The sequence below is a fragment of the Hevea brasiliensis genome, chromosome 12 (assembly GCF_030052815.1).
Source record: "Hevea brasiliensis isolate MT/VB/25A 57/8 chromosome 12, ASM3005281v1, whole genome shotgun sequence".
NCBI classification, from domain to species: Eukaryota; Viridiplantae; Streptophyta; class Magnoliopsida; order Malpighiales; family Euphorbiaceae; genus Hevea; species Hevea brasiliensis.
Genome location: NC_079504.1, coordinates 13799176 through 13813228, shown reverse-complemented (window position 1 = coordinate 13813228; position 14053 = coordinate 13799176). Strand labels below are relative to the sequence as shown.

Genomic DNA, 14053 nt, shown 5'->3' with positions numbered 1-14053 from the left:
GATTTCGTCTGCAACGCTTTAACTACCTCGGCTCTGATTCTGACGACGGTTATTGGGATTTGTCTTATTCTCTTTGCCTTCCGATCTCTCCTCCTTTCTGATCTTCTTAACACGCTCCTTTTCCGATCTTTCATACCGGTCTCCCCTCTTCCGATCTCCATCATTCCGATCCTTCTCTTAATCAGGCCCGGTCCGGTCAAAGCATTAATTTCCATCGATTCGGCGTCAGCCGTTTTACGCTAGAAATAAATGCGATTTTCCCTATATATACCCTTGATGAAGAGACTTTCCTCATTCGATTTTCCTCTCTTCCTTCTTACTTTCTGTTCATTTGCTCGTGATAGTTAAGCCATGATTGTGGCTTTTGATCCCTTTCCGATGGACTTCCTTATTCCCCGACTGAAAATTTATGATCCCGGTGAACGGGAAATTATGATAACTGCACTTAATGACCGTGAGAGAACCGGACTAACTTACCGATCTGGATCGAGGACCTCGATCTTATTGACCTCGAATCGTTCGACCGATACAAACGGCGAACTGATTTCGGGCGAGAAGACTGCTAATATTCCCCTCAACACCGGTGACTGCCCCTTGGCGTTCATCTGGCTCCTCTCCGCACTGGGTGTTCCGACAGCGGCTCGGTTTCGAGCGGTAACATCGATGACGACGTCTCTCATCTTCATGGGAGTCATAGTCACCCCATCTGAGCTGTACATCTATCCGATGTCAACAGCCGGTCTCCTGGTCAAACACATCTTTTGACTCAGCCACGAGACTAGGCTTTGACATAGGCCTTTTAGATAGGATGTTCCACCGGTCTCTAGAGATCGCCCAAATGATGTAATCTTTCAATGTAATCCGATCTCTAGAGATCGCCCAAATGATGTAGTCAGACCTTTAATGTAATCCGATCCCTAGAGATCGCCCAAATGATGTAATCCGATCTTTTGGAAATAAAAAATTTTATTTTGTCAATTATCATCTTATTATTATTGCATTGATTATTTTCCGATCTCTGATGTGTTTATCTGATCTGGTTCCTAACTGAACAACCCTTAACTGATCCGCAATTCGAAATATTTATCTTAATATGTCGATCTCTAGTTAGCCGATCTCGTTATCAAATTTTGAAATATTCGAGAGACGTGTCAGAACAGCTGGCGAGTCCCGCTAACCGATGCATTGCCTGGAACATCGTGAGCATTAAATGCTCGGACGAGTATAAATAGGGGTGGGGTTAGCCAGTTGCTCTCTTATGCCATTTTCAGTCTCTCCCGAACAACTCCAAAATTCTCTCGTTTTCTCAAGTTCTTCCGACTCCGATCAAACTCCGGTAAGGGTTTTGATCATTCTTTTAGTTTAAATTCTTTATTTCCTTTGAAAATGAGCGGCGCCGAAGGTTAGAGAGCGACGAGCCCTCCTTCCATTCAGTTCTCGTGGTCGTCCGATGAAGTAGAGGTGGTCGGGCCAAGCGCGCGAGCTGAACCTCCTAGGGTCTCCGTTCCAGCTCGGGGGCAAGCGGCATCATCAAGGCATGCGCCTTCTTCAGGGAGAGAGAATCTTCCCATGGACGAGCTGCCATCGGTCCTTCAAGAAACCGATCTGCAGTCGTTCAGCCAGGAGTACAACATCGAGCCTGATTTGTACGAGCTCATCCGGTGTCACGGCGATCTTCATGCCGATCACTTCTTTGAGGAGGACGATATGACCATGGTGTACGAGGAACAATTAAAAGCCGGGCTGCGGTTCCCCCTTGACGACTTCTTTAAGGAAGTCTTAAAATATCACTAAGTGTGCATAGCCCAAGTCCACCCGAATTCCTGGCGGATCCTGGTAGCCTTCAGGGGCCTTTGCCGAGCCAAAGGGATCAGAACTACAGCTAAGGTATTTGCCGAACTACATCGGCTGACTCGCCGAAAAGACGACGAGTATTGGTTCTTCCAGGCGAAACCCCATTGTGGGCTTTTTATCGACCTGTCTTCCTCCCTGAAGAATTGGAAGAACCGCTTCTTTATCTTGAGGAGCAAAATACCAAACGACTTTGAGGGTTTTCCTCGCAGCTAGAGGCACCAGGGCCCCTTACTCCCGAAGCGTATTACCCTGAATAGAGAAGAAGGATTAATAGTGATGGAGCTGAAGGATCAGGCGGGCCGAGAGAAGTTTTCTTGTTTAGATGCAGTGACGGCCGAGCTACACCATTGGACTATACAGCTGGTCACCGGCCAAGATCGCGGGCTTCAGCTCTCTTACCTCGGCATCGGTATTTTCTATATCTCAGATCTTTGGACCTTAGCGATCTCACTGACCTCTTCTTTGTGCAGGTATGGCAAGAGACGAAGCCTCCAAGGAGAACCGAGCGAAGAGGAGATCTCCCGGAAGTGCAGGAGATGAAGTGAGTGAGAAATCACGGACACCGAGGCATGAGCAGGGAAATACAAGAAGGCCGCCTCAACCTTCGGGATCGCCGATCGTAGAAGCTGTCCGATCTCCTCCTCGCCAGAAGAGCGCCTCCACCTCCTCGGTTGCTCCAAGCGCGAAGGGGTCCTTCTCAACCTTCTGTGAGGCCCCTTTCTCGTGGCGCTCAAGTCTTTGGTCGCTTCCACTGGAGAAGAACAGATCGTTCGGGAAAGATTCGGAGAACCAGTTTCGCCAAAGTCTTAGGGTCTTCCATCTGCCTTCGGGAGGATCGGGACAGGCTGTCTCCGGATAACCTTGACGACATCCTGACCCGATCCATGAGTCTGAACGTAGAGTGCTTGGTGAATCAACACATAGTCCGGGAAAAGGCTCACCGCCTGGGTAAGGAGGTCAAGAAGAAGAGTCAGGAAGTGGCTTCCCTCCGATCCCAACTCTCATTCGCTCAGGATTACATATCTCAAATTGAGGGGCGGATGAAGTTCTATGAAGACAAGCTGGCCGAACAGTCTCGTGTTCTGGCCGAGCGAACCCGTGTTCTGGAGGAAGTTCAAGCACTTCGGACCGATGAAGCTGCTCATATCGCTCACCTTACTAAGGAGCTCAAGGCGAAAGAAGAAGAGATGGTGACAGGAGTGGCTGGTGCTTATGTGAATGCTCACAAGGATCTCTTGGCCGAACTCAAGAAACGTTACCCGGAAAAGGACTTCTCCTGGATGGCAAACCTGGCTCCCGAGGGTGAGGGTGAGGATAGTGAGGAGGAGGCCGAGGGTGAGAGAGAAGGCGAGCAAAATGTAGATCAGGCTAGGGGTGATCCTCCAGCCGAATGACTTGTACAAACTTTAATATGAAATGAAGTCTTCTTTTGTCCAGTGAATGAATGTGATCGGAAATGTCTAAATTATTTAAACACTTGATTATGCAGTATATTGAAATAACTAAGAGTGATTATTAATCTAAGTGTAAGAGGTCGGAAAACATAATGAGCATGAGATCGGCAGGGAACTAACGCTAAACGGGACTTGATTAAAATTGGAAATTTGGCTTGAACATTTAAGATCGAGATCATCATTAAACCGGGGTGGAACCTTAACTTGATTATTCCTAACCTTTTAAAAGGGAGGTCGGCAATAAAACCGGTGATTATAAAGATCTAGTGTTGGTTCAAATTTGTTTGATAAGAGAGATCGGGAATGTAGTTGACTGGTCAGGATATTTGACAATTGGCTTGAGAGATCGGTGAGTGATTTGAGAGACCGGTAAGGCTTTAACTGATATAAGGACTTAGCATTGATTCAATTCTTGGTGAAGAGAGATCAGAAATGTGGTTAACTGGCAAGGAGAGATCGGAAATGTAATTGGCTGGCAAAGGGAGACTTAGTGTTGGGGATCGGTTTCGAAGTTTATTGATTCTGGGGATTGGCCGAAATATGGTGTCGACAGCTGCCCCTCTTTACATAATTTCTATTAAAGGGAAAAATTTTCCCGTATTGGAATTATGTAAAGATTCAGACCCATATTTTGGACAATTAGGTATTCGAAGTTAGGGAACTAAAGCATACCTAAGTTAGTGACCTAGAGATTGGTAACAGGAGTTAAAATATTAAAATTAACTTGGACCAAGGAACCAGAGGTTGATAACAGGAAATTTAAATTGCAAGAAATTAAAATCAACTTAGATCAAGGAACCAGAGGTTGATAACAGGAAATTTAAATTGCAGGAAATTAAAATCAACTTAGATCAAGGAACCAGAAGTTGATAACAGAAAATTTAAATTGCGGGAAATTAAAATCAACTTAGATCAAGGAACCAGAGATTGATAACAGGAAATTTAAATTGCAGGAAATTAAAATCAACTTAGATCAAGGAACCAGAGGTTGATAATAGGAAATTTAAATTACAAGAAATTAAAATCAACTTAGATCAAGGAACCAGAGGTTGATAACAGGAAATTTAAATTGCGGGAAATTAAAATCAACTTAGATCAATGAACCAGAGGTTGATAAAAGGAAATTTAAATTGCAGGAAATTAAAATCAACTTAGATCAAGGAACCAGAGGTTGATAACAGGAAATTTAAATCGCGGAAAATCAACTTAGATCAAGGAACCAGAGGTTGATAACAGGAAATTTAAATACTGAAAATTAAAATCAACTTAGATCAAGGAACCAGAGGTTGATAACAGGAAATTTAAATACTGAAAATTAAAATCCACTTAGATCAAGGAACCAGAGGTTGATAGCAGGAAATTTAAATTGCGGGAAATTAAAATCAACTTAGATCAAGGAACCAGAGGTTGATAACAGGAAATTTAAATACTGAAAATTAAAATCAACTTACAAAGCAAGTCTAATCTTGGCACAAGGAGTTTTTCCAGACGAAGTGTACTTAACAGGATCCCGAAAGCCGAGGATTGATGGAGGACGAGTTGCAAGACTTGACCTATAACCCCATTGCCCCATTTCTGTTCCCGACTTTCTTTTTATTTTACGGAAAGCGCCCTTGCGGGTTTTCACTTTCCTTTCGTCCATTTGACCAGAAGCGCCCTTTCGGGTTTTCACCTCTAGTTTTTTTTTTTTTTTTTTTTTTAAGTCATTCCCTGCAAATCTCATAGTAAAGTACGTGAGGTTATCAATTGTTAAATCCTAATCTTATGGCAAAAATTTTAACTGATTAATAGCGCATTAAATAACGAGATTGCAGAAAGATAATGTTAAAGAGTGAGTATAAGGGAAAAAAAAAGCAGAGGGAATAAAGTATAATTTTTATTACGGTTTTAAGAAAAACAAAGATAGAGTTTCAAAGAAAAAAAAGAGTACAAGGGTAGATCTCACATATTCCTTATGGTTGGCTTTGAAGTCTCTTAACTGCCATTATTTCAAGTTCTCTGAAGCCTCATGCCGTGACGGTTTCTCTCCATCCTCGGTTTCATGCCCCATTCCTTATTTCTCCCTTTTGGTTCTTGGGATGCCCTTTCGGGTTTTCATCCCTAGCCCTCTCTTTTTTCTTTTTTTTTTTCACTTTTTCAGGACGCCCTTTCGGGTTTTCGTCCTTCACTCATTTTTCAGAAAGCGCTCCTTCGGGGTTTTTGCCTTCTTTCACACATTTTGCTAGGAGTGCCTTTTCGGGTTTTCATTCCTACCCTACCCTTTTTTTTTAGGCATAATATCTCTTGACGGTGTCAGCATTCACAGGTCTTCGGAATTCCTCACCATCCATGTGGGTCAAGACCAAGGCTCCTCCAGAAAATGCCTTTTTAACCACATAGGGTCCCTCGTAGGTTGGTGACCATTTGCCCCAGGGATCGTTTTGATTTGGCAACACTTTCTTCAGAACTAGGTCCCCGGGTTGGAATTCGCGTGGGCGAACGCTTTTGTCAAATGCCCTAGCCATTCTCCTCTGGTATAACTGCCCATGACATGCTGCTGCTAGCCTTTTCTCGTCCAGCAAGTTTAACTGATCCAACCTCGACTGGATCCATTCTGACTCATCAATCCCCGATTCCTTCATAATCCTTAAGGAAGGAATTTCAACTTCAATAGGTAGTATAGCTTCCATCCCGTAAACCAGTGAGTATGGAGTTACCCCGGTTGAGGTTCTTACAGAAGTCCGGTATGCGTGAAGAGTACGGAAGCATATCATGCCAATCCCTATATGTGACCGTCATTTTTTGGATTATCCTCTTGAGATTTTTGTTTGCAGCTTCCACCGCTCCATTCATCTGGGGACGGTATGGGGAGGAATTGAGATGTCGGATTTTATATTGATCACATAATTTTTGAATCTTTGGACCATTCAAATTTTTGGCATTATCAGTGACGATTTCATTGGGGAGGCCATGCCGGCAGATGATATTGTTTCTGAGGAATTTAAGAAATGTGTTCTGTATAATATGGGCGTATGATGTGGCTTCAACCCATTTGGAGAAATAGTCGATGGCTACTAGGATAAATCTGTGCCCATTGGATGCCTTAGGGTTGATGGGACCAATAACATCGATGCCCCACATTGCGAAAGGCCATGGTGAGACGAGGTTGAACAACTTGTGAGGTGGCACATTTATCAGATCCGCATAAATCTGACACTTATGGCACTTTCGGAAATACTCGATGCAATCCTTTTCCATTGTAGTCCAAAAATACCCACGTCGCATGATTTGCTTAGCCATCATATGCCCGTTGGCATGGGTTGCACAATTTCCTTGATGAGTCTCGAAAAGGATTCTCTTCGCCTCTTTTGCACCCACACATCTCAACAATTCACCATTGGAGCTCCTCTTGTATAGAACTTCTCCACTGGGGAAGTATCCCAATGCTAATCTTCGGATCATTCTTCTTTCGTTTCTGCTTGCCCCCGAGGGAAATTCTCCGGTTATGATGTAGACCATGATGTCATAGTACCAAGGTTTACCGTCGGGTTTTTCCTCAATCATGAAGCAGTATGCTGGCTCACTCCTTGCTTTAATCCTTAATATCTGAGTCATCTGCCCTTCCTCCATTTGAGCCATAACAGCCAGGGTGGCTAAGGCGTCTGTAAATTGGTTCTTATCTCGACTGAGGTGAGTGAAAGAGATTTCTTCAAATTTCTTAATCAGCTCCAATAAGTACTTCTGATATGGGATTAGCTTCGGATCTTTAGTTTGCCATTCTCCTTTGACTTGATAAATGATCAGGGCTGAATCTCCATATAACTCCAACTTCCTGACTTTCATCTCAATGGCGGCTTGTAAACCCATCACACAAGCTTCATATTCTGCGACATTGTTGGTACAATCAAACCTCAACTTGATAGCTATCGGGAAGTGTTTCCCATCCGGGGATACCAGTACAGCTCCGATTCCATTACCGGACAAATTAACAACTCCGTCGAAATACATTTCCCATATATCCGCTGGCTCTTCTTCTCCGCAGTTCACTTCGTTAATTTGTTCATCAGGGAACCCAAAATCCAGAGCTTCATAATCCTGGATAGGATTTTCTGCTAGGAGATCGGCGATCACGCTACCTTTCACTGCTTTCCGGGTCATATAAACGATGTCATATTGGGAGAGTATCACCTGCCATTTAGCTATCCTTCCTGGCACGAATGGGCTTTCGAATACATACTTGATAGGATCCATCGTGGAGATGAGCCATGTCTTGTGATTCAACATGTAGTGCTTGAGGTGATTTGCTGTCCAGGCTAGTGCGCAGCAAGTTTTCTCTAGGAAAGAGTACCTTGACTCACAATCGTTGAACTTCTTGCTCAGATAATAAATGGCTCTTTCCTTTCGGCCAGTATCATCATGTTGCCCCAAAACACATCCCATTGAGCTTTATTGGACTACCATATACAGAATCAGAGGCCTTCCCGCGACCGGAGGAACCAATACTGATGGGTTTGATAGGTACTGCTTAATTTTGTCAAAGGCCTCTTGGCAAACTGAATCCCATTGGGTGGAATTGTTCTTCCGGAGTAATCTGAAAATAGGCTCAGCCTTGGCAGTGAGGTTAGAAATAAATCTTGATATGTAGTTCAACTTCCCCAAGAAACTGCGCACCTCCCTTTCTGTTTTTGGGGATGGCATCTCTTGAATGGCTCGGACTTTGTCCGGATCAACTTCTATTCCCTTCTCGCTCACTATGAATCCCAACAATTTCCCAGATCTAGCTCCGAATATGCATTTGGCAGGGTTCAGTTTCAGATGATATTTCCTGAGTCTCTCAAATACTTTCCTCAGCACCCGCACATGGCTTTCTTCTCCCCGGGATTTGATGATCATATCGTCCACGTACACCTCCACTTCTTTATGCATCATATCGTGGAATAATGTGACCATTGCACGCTGGTAGGTAGCACCATCATTCTTTAACCCGAAAGGCATGACCCGATAACAAAATACCCCCCATTGAGTGATGAAAGCGGTTTTATCCTTGTCTTCCTCGTCCATTGGGATCTGATTGTACCCTGATGCCCCATCAATACACGAACACCTGCCCAATCCCGCAGCATTGTCAACTAACACATCAATGTGAGGGAGAGGGAAATCGTCTTTCAAGCTCGCTTTATTAAGATCCCTGTAGTCAACGCATACCCTGACTCTCCCGTCCTTCTTCATTACCGGGACAACGTTAGCTACCCATTGGGGATATTTGACTACTTCCAGGAACCCAGCGTCATACTGTTTCTTGACCTCATCCCTAACTTTGAGCAGTGTGTCAGGATTCATTCTTCTTAATTTCTGCTTCACCGGGATTATCCCCGGAATAAGGGAATTTTGTGCGCCACTATCTGGGGGTCCAAACCAACCATATCATCATAGCTCCAGGAAAATACGTCCAGGAATTCTCTAAGCAAACTGATCATATCTCCCAATTCTTCACTCTCTACCACATTAGGTTCCCTTTTTACTTCTTCAGTGCCTAAGTTTATGGTGCGTGTTTTGTCTCCACGAGGCACGAGGGAAGGTTCATCCCTTTCATTGCTTTCTTCTGTGAGATTTTCCTCAGAATCACTTGAAGTAATGGCAGTTATGGGGATTTCAAAATTAACCGGAGGAATTTCTGAGTCTATTGGATTATTAGGTGTTAATTGATGAATGGTCCTGAATGAATGAAAATAGAACATATTATAAGGATGGAATTCAAAAGGAAAGAAAGAGAGAATTGGATTTAGAATGCGCTATTAATTCATTAATATTTATGCCATAAGAAAAAGGGTCCATTTACAGTATTACACTTGCCACCATGGACAAAATGATCAAGTGTAGATAACCAAAGGTACTTTACTCGAAATTGAGTACAGGGATGTCCTCTGCTGTCCAGTTGTCTAGTTCTTGCCCCTCAGCTATTGGCGAGACCAGAGCCTCATACAAGGAATCCAGGTAGATGACCTCGATGGATGGTTCATCAGGTGATTCTTCAACCTTTGCCGGATTTTCAATGACCGGTTTAGTGAAGATCTCCGTGATTCTCGGGACTACCTTCCTTTTTCCCATTTTCTGGTCAAACCTTTGATCCCGGAGCATTTTCCTCATCCAGAATCGCCCATCCATAAGGGAATCTTCCTCATAACCCAAACCACAATAGCCTACTTTCTGGATAGCCGATATAGGTTCAACGATTCCTTGCAATGCGGTGCCCAAGCCTTTGCCCTCTTGATACCCATTCGTCGACATCACTTTGGCCACCATAGCCATAGCCCCCTCATTTCCGGTTTCTTGTAATTAGGGCCTGGAAAGAACTTTCCAATGACTCCTCAGTAGCTTCCACGTAAGGAAGTGATTGTGGCTTGGTGACTAATATGGCTTCTTCCCTTCTCACCGTGATGATTTTGCCGTCCATGATGTACTTTATTTTCTGATGCAAAGTCGAAGGAACGGCATTCGCTGAATGGATCCAAGGCCTCCCTAGCAACATAGTGTAGGCCGGTTCAATGTTCATCACCTGAAATGTGACATTGAAGGTGCATGCGCCAATTTGAAGTGGCAAGTCAATGTCTCCCAACACTTCTCTTCTTGTACCGTCAAAGGCTCTTACCACCATAGCACTTTGACGTATATCTGATCGGTCAACTAGCAACCTAGCCAAGGTAGCACTAGGCAGTACATTGAGGGCTGATCCGTTATCAATAAGGACCTTGGCTACTATACAACCTTTACATTTCACTGTCACATACAGAGCTTTAGTGTGTGCTAAGCCTGCAGGATCTATCTCGTCTTCCGAGAAAGTAACAAAACTGGATGCCTGGATTTGTCCCACTATCTTCTCAAACTGCCCCGGTGTGATGTCGGGGTTTACAAAGGCCTGATCCAGGATTCTCTGCAAGGCTTGTCGGTGCACTTCTGAGCTCAGGATCAGCGATAACAGTGAAATTCGGGCAGGTGTCTTTCTCAACTGCTCCACCACATCGTACTCACTCTGCTTCATTATTTGGAGCAACAGTTCCTCCTCTTCTTTAGGCTCAGCATGTTCTACTCCCTCCGTCTTCTCATCCTCTTCTTCTGTATTCTTTAGTGACTCTCCCATTTTTACTTTCCCTTTCCTCTTTTCTTTCTCTTCGTTCCCGTAACACCTCCCACTTCGAGTTATGAACTCGACTTCTTACTCAAGCGAGGAGGATTTTGTGGCAGCGACGGGCTGAAGATTAACTTGGGGAGTAGTACTGGTGATAGGTCTAGCATAAGTCATTTTAAAGTGTTCATGAGGAGTGAAACACAGTTTTGGATGTGCTGAGGGTGAAGCAAGATTAGGAGCTGATGTACTGCTTGACGCTCCTTGTGTGAAAACTTGGAAATTATAGTTCCAAGGGACAGCATGAGTATTTGTAACGGGGAGCTGAGGCAGAGTTCGGATAACCGTTACTGGCGGTGAGGCTACTGGGGGTGAGAAGGTGATTCTGGGTTTGGAGGTAGAAGCATTTTGGCTGAATCTAGTTGTGTTCACTCCCCCTTCCGTCTTCGACCTTGTCTGGCATCTCAGAACTTTGAGGGATAACAAGTTCTGAACCTCTTGCTTGAATCCCTCACAGTCCCGCAGCTCATGATCAGCTGCCCCTCCATGGTAAGGACATCCCGTACCCTTTTCTGATCCTGTTACCTGAGGGCAAAGGTAGCCTTCCCTCATCGCCACAGCAAAAATTTCCTTAAAGTGAGGAATCAACTCGCCTACCTCCGGTGTCGACCTCTCTCCATCTGATTCTATCATATTTACTCCATTGCCTGCATTATGATTGGGCAACGGGTTTGAGGTAACATTGGGGAGGGAACCATTTCCCTCAATTTTCAGCCACCCGTTCCGGATTAAAGCGTGCACTCTCCCCCTAAATGCCCTGCAGTTGTCAGTTGAATGCCCTTGTGCCCCTCCATGATACTCACAACGGGCAGTGGCATCATACCACCTGGGGTATGGTGGCTGGACTAGGTTGAGGGGAACTGGTACTATCTGGTTTATACCGACGAGATATCAGTATATTTTGCTGAGTGGTAGGGGAAGGGGTGGATCGGGATTTCTTGGTGGTCTCGGGTTATTTTGAGGTGGTCTGGGTTGGTTAGGTGGAGGAGGCGGTCTGGGCTGATAGTTTGCTGGTGGTGGGTATTGTGGGCGCGGGTGTGGATAATTTGGGAAAGGAGGTGGGATGTTTACAACCGTTTGGCCATGAGGGGAAGGGTATGGCCGATAGTTATTCTGGGGAAGTGGGGAATAATTGTTCTGCCGGGTGATGGAATGCACCTCACCCTCTCTCTTTTTATCGAAATTGGCAATTTTCTTCACAGGATTCTCAGTCAACTCCTGTAGCCGTCCCAACCTTAAGTTAGCCTCTATTCTCTCACCAGCTTGGATTATGTCAGAGAAGCTGTTGGAAGTGTTCCCAATCATCAAATTGAAATAAGGAGCCTTCAATGTCTCGATGAACAGAGAGCATAGTTCATTGTCGGTCACCGGAGGATATACTTCTGCCGCCTTTTCTCTCCATCTTTGGGCATACTCCTTGAAGCTTTCCCTGTCTCTCTGCACTAGGTTCGGGAGGTCCCTCCTCGTGGGGGCCACATCATAGTTGAATTTGTACTGCTTTAAGAAGGCGTCAGCTAAATCCTTCCAGGAGCACAGTTTGCTCCTATCCAACTGAATGCACCATCTCAGGGCTGCTCCGGAGAGGCTTTCGTGAAAGAAATGGACGAGAAGTCTATCATCTTCTGTCACGGCAGACATTTTGGCAATGTAAGTTGCCAGGTGAATGCGGGGGTCTGAGTTCCCGGTGTACTTGTCGAAATCCGGGACTTTAAACTTAGGCGGCACCACTACATCAGGCACGAGTCTAAGCGATGCCACATCAACTGAACCATACATATTCAGTCCTTCGATCGCTCTCAATCTCTCTTCTAGAGCAGATAGTTTCTCATTTTCTCTTGTCTTATTCTCTCCTCCCACTGCATGAAATACTCCCCCAGTTGGGAGATGAGGGGCGGAGTGTACTGGAGGGATTAGGATTAAAGGGTATGGGTCAATGTTTGAAACAGCTGGGTAATGAGAGTAAGGTAGGTCATTATTCATGGTAGCCGGATTGACAGTGATTGTCGGGTGCGAAATAGGTGACTGAAAGGTAAAAGAAGTTGAAACTTGGTGCGGATCATTTGTTATAGGTGGTGGAGGAGGTAATGGCAAGTTTGGTTCTGAAGCAGGTTTATTCTGGGACATCTCCCTCATTAGTCTCATAAGTTCTGAGACCTGATCTTTCAGCTCGGAGACTTGCCCTTGTAGATTCTGTACTTGTTCCTGGTCTTCCATTATCTTCTTTGTTCGGGATCTTGTTAAGTACACTCGCTTGGGTTGAACCGTGTGCTTGGTCAGACTTGCCTTGTTTGAAGCAATGTTGATTTTCTGTAGGGAGCAAAAAAAGAAATTTTTAGCGAATCTTGATCAAAATTAAATAGGGTCCTGACGTGGACAAAGGATACGGTGGCATCTGAGAGCCAGAAATGAAATCTGCAGAAGGATAATTGCATCACTTTTATCATGGCATCATTCGATAGTCTGGCGGTAAATGACTGGACTGAACACGCCTCTATGGTACTTGTCCATATGGCGCTTTCAATTTTTCGCATAACTCTAGCGAGGGAGTCCCTACGGGAGTCATACTATTCATTCACAATTTTGCTAAACAGTGGCCCAAAGTCATTCCATTAATTGATTAGTTCATACATGGCATTCTTTACATTGGCCTAGGCTCAGGGAGGTTCTTTATAATGAGATTACACTTTCTGAGATACTCATATAACCTTTCTTCCTGTCTGGCGGGGTCGAACACTTTCAGAGCATATTCGGATTCAGGTAGGAGTTCTTGTTTCCCTTGCGCTATCATTTTTTCCAGCTGATCAACGTTCTCTTTCAGCTCTCGATAAAGAGCAGCTTGCCTTTCTTTTTCCTTTCTTTCTTTGGCACATTCCTTCAGAACGTCGTTGATGAGCTGTGCCTGTTCCTTCAGTTCAAGCCTCTTCTTTTTGTTTTCTTGTTTATGCTCCTCTATGAGTATATCCTGATATTTCATCTTCTCCTGAAGCTCGCTATTCCGTACTTCTACTTCTTTTATGACAGCTTGGAGGGAACTTCTTTCTTTCTCCCACTGTGTCTCTTGTTCTTCAAACCCCAACTTCTTGGTCCTAGCCTCTTCCTTGAGCCTCCTTAATTTTCTCTTAAGGGTATGCTGTTGGCCCTCCAACTGTTCTATCTGTTTTTGCAGTTGTGAGTTTTCGGTGTTTGCCTTCTGTAGTGAGTCAGTCAAGCGAGCACTAGCTTCTTCCGAAGGGACGTCTTGGCGTGGGTTGATATCCTCAAATTTTGTCGGATCTGCGGTTAGGTATTCTTGATCCCTGTCAGCCCGCCATTTGAGATAATCGCTCGTGGCAGTTGGGCCTTTAGGCGACCTTTCCATCATAGTGATGTTTTCCCAGGATTTGCGAGCCATTTTCAGTCCTTCCTCATCCTTGAGCTCGTGGTAGAACTGTCCTCGGTGGTATTCCTCCATGTTGATTCTGAACTGCGTTGAGCCGAACTGTCTCATTACTAATGCGGGAGTGTAGCTTGTGTATCCAGTCACTCCGATCAAGGATACTGATTGATCATCCCCTGTGTTGACCAAAATGGGTTGACCTGACGT

The 14053-nt window shown here is 44.7% G+C and overlaps 1 protein-coding gene across 1 annotated transcript; it reads right to left on the bottom strand.

Moving 5' to 3' along the window:
* Positions 1-2082: 2082 nt before the first annotated feature.
* Positions 2083-13828, bottom strand: LOC131171108 (uncharacterized). The gene is made up of 2 exons (XM_058130562.1): positions 13277-13828; positions 2083-2103 (listed from the first exon to the last, which is right to left on the bottom strand). The coding sequence occupies exons 1-2, from the start codon at positions 13826-13828 to the stop codon at positions 2083-2085; spliced, it is 573 nt and encodes a 190-aa protein (XP_057986545.1).
* Positions 13829-14053: the final 225 nt, after the last annotated feature.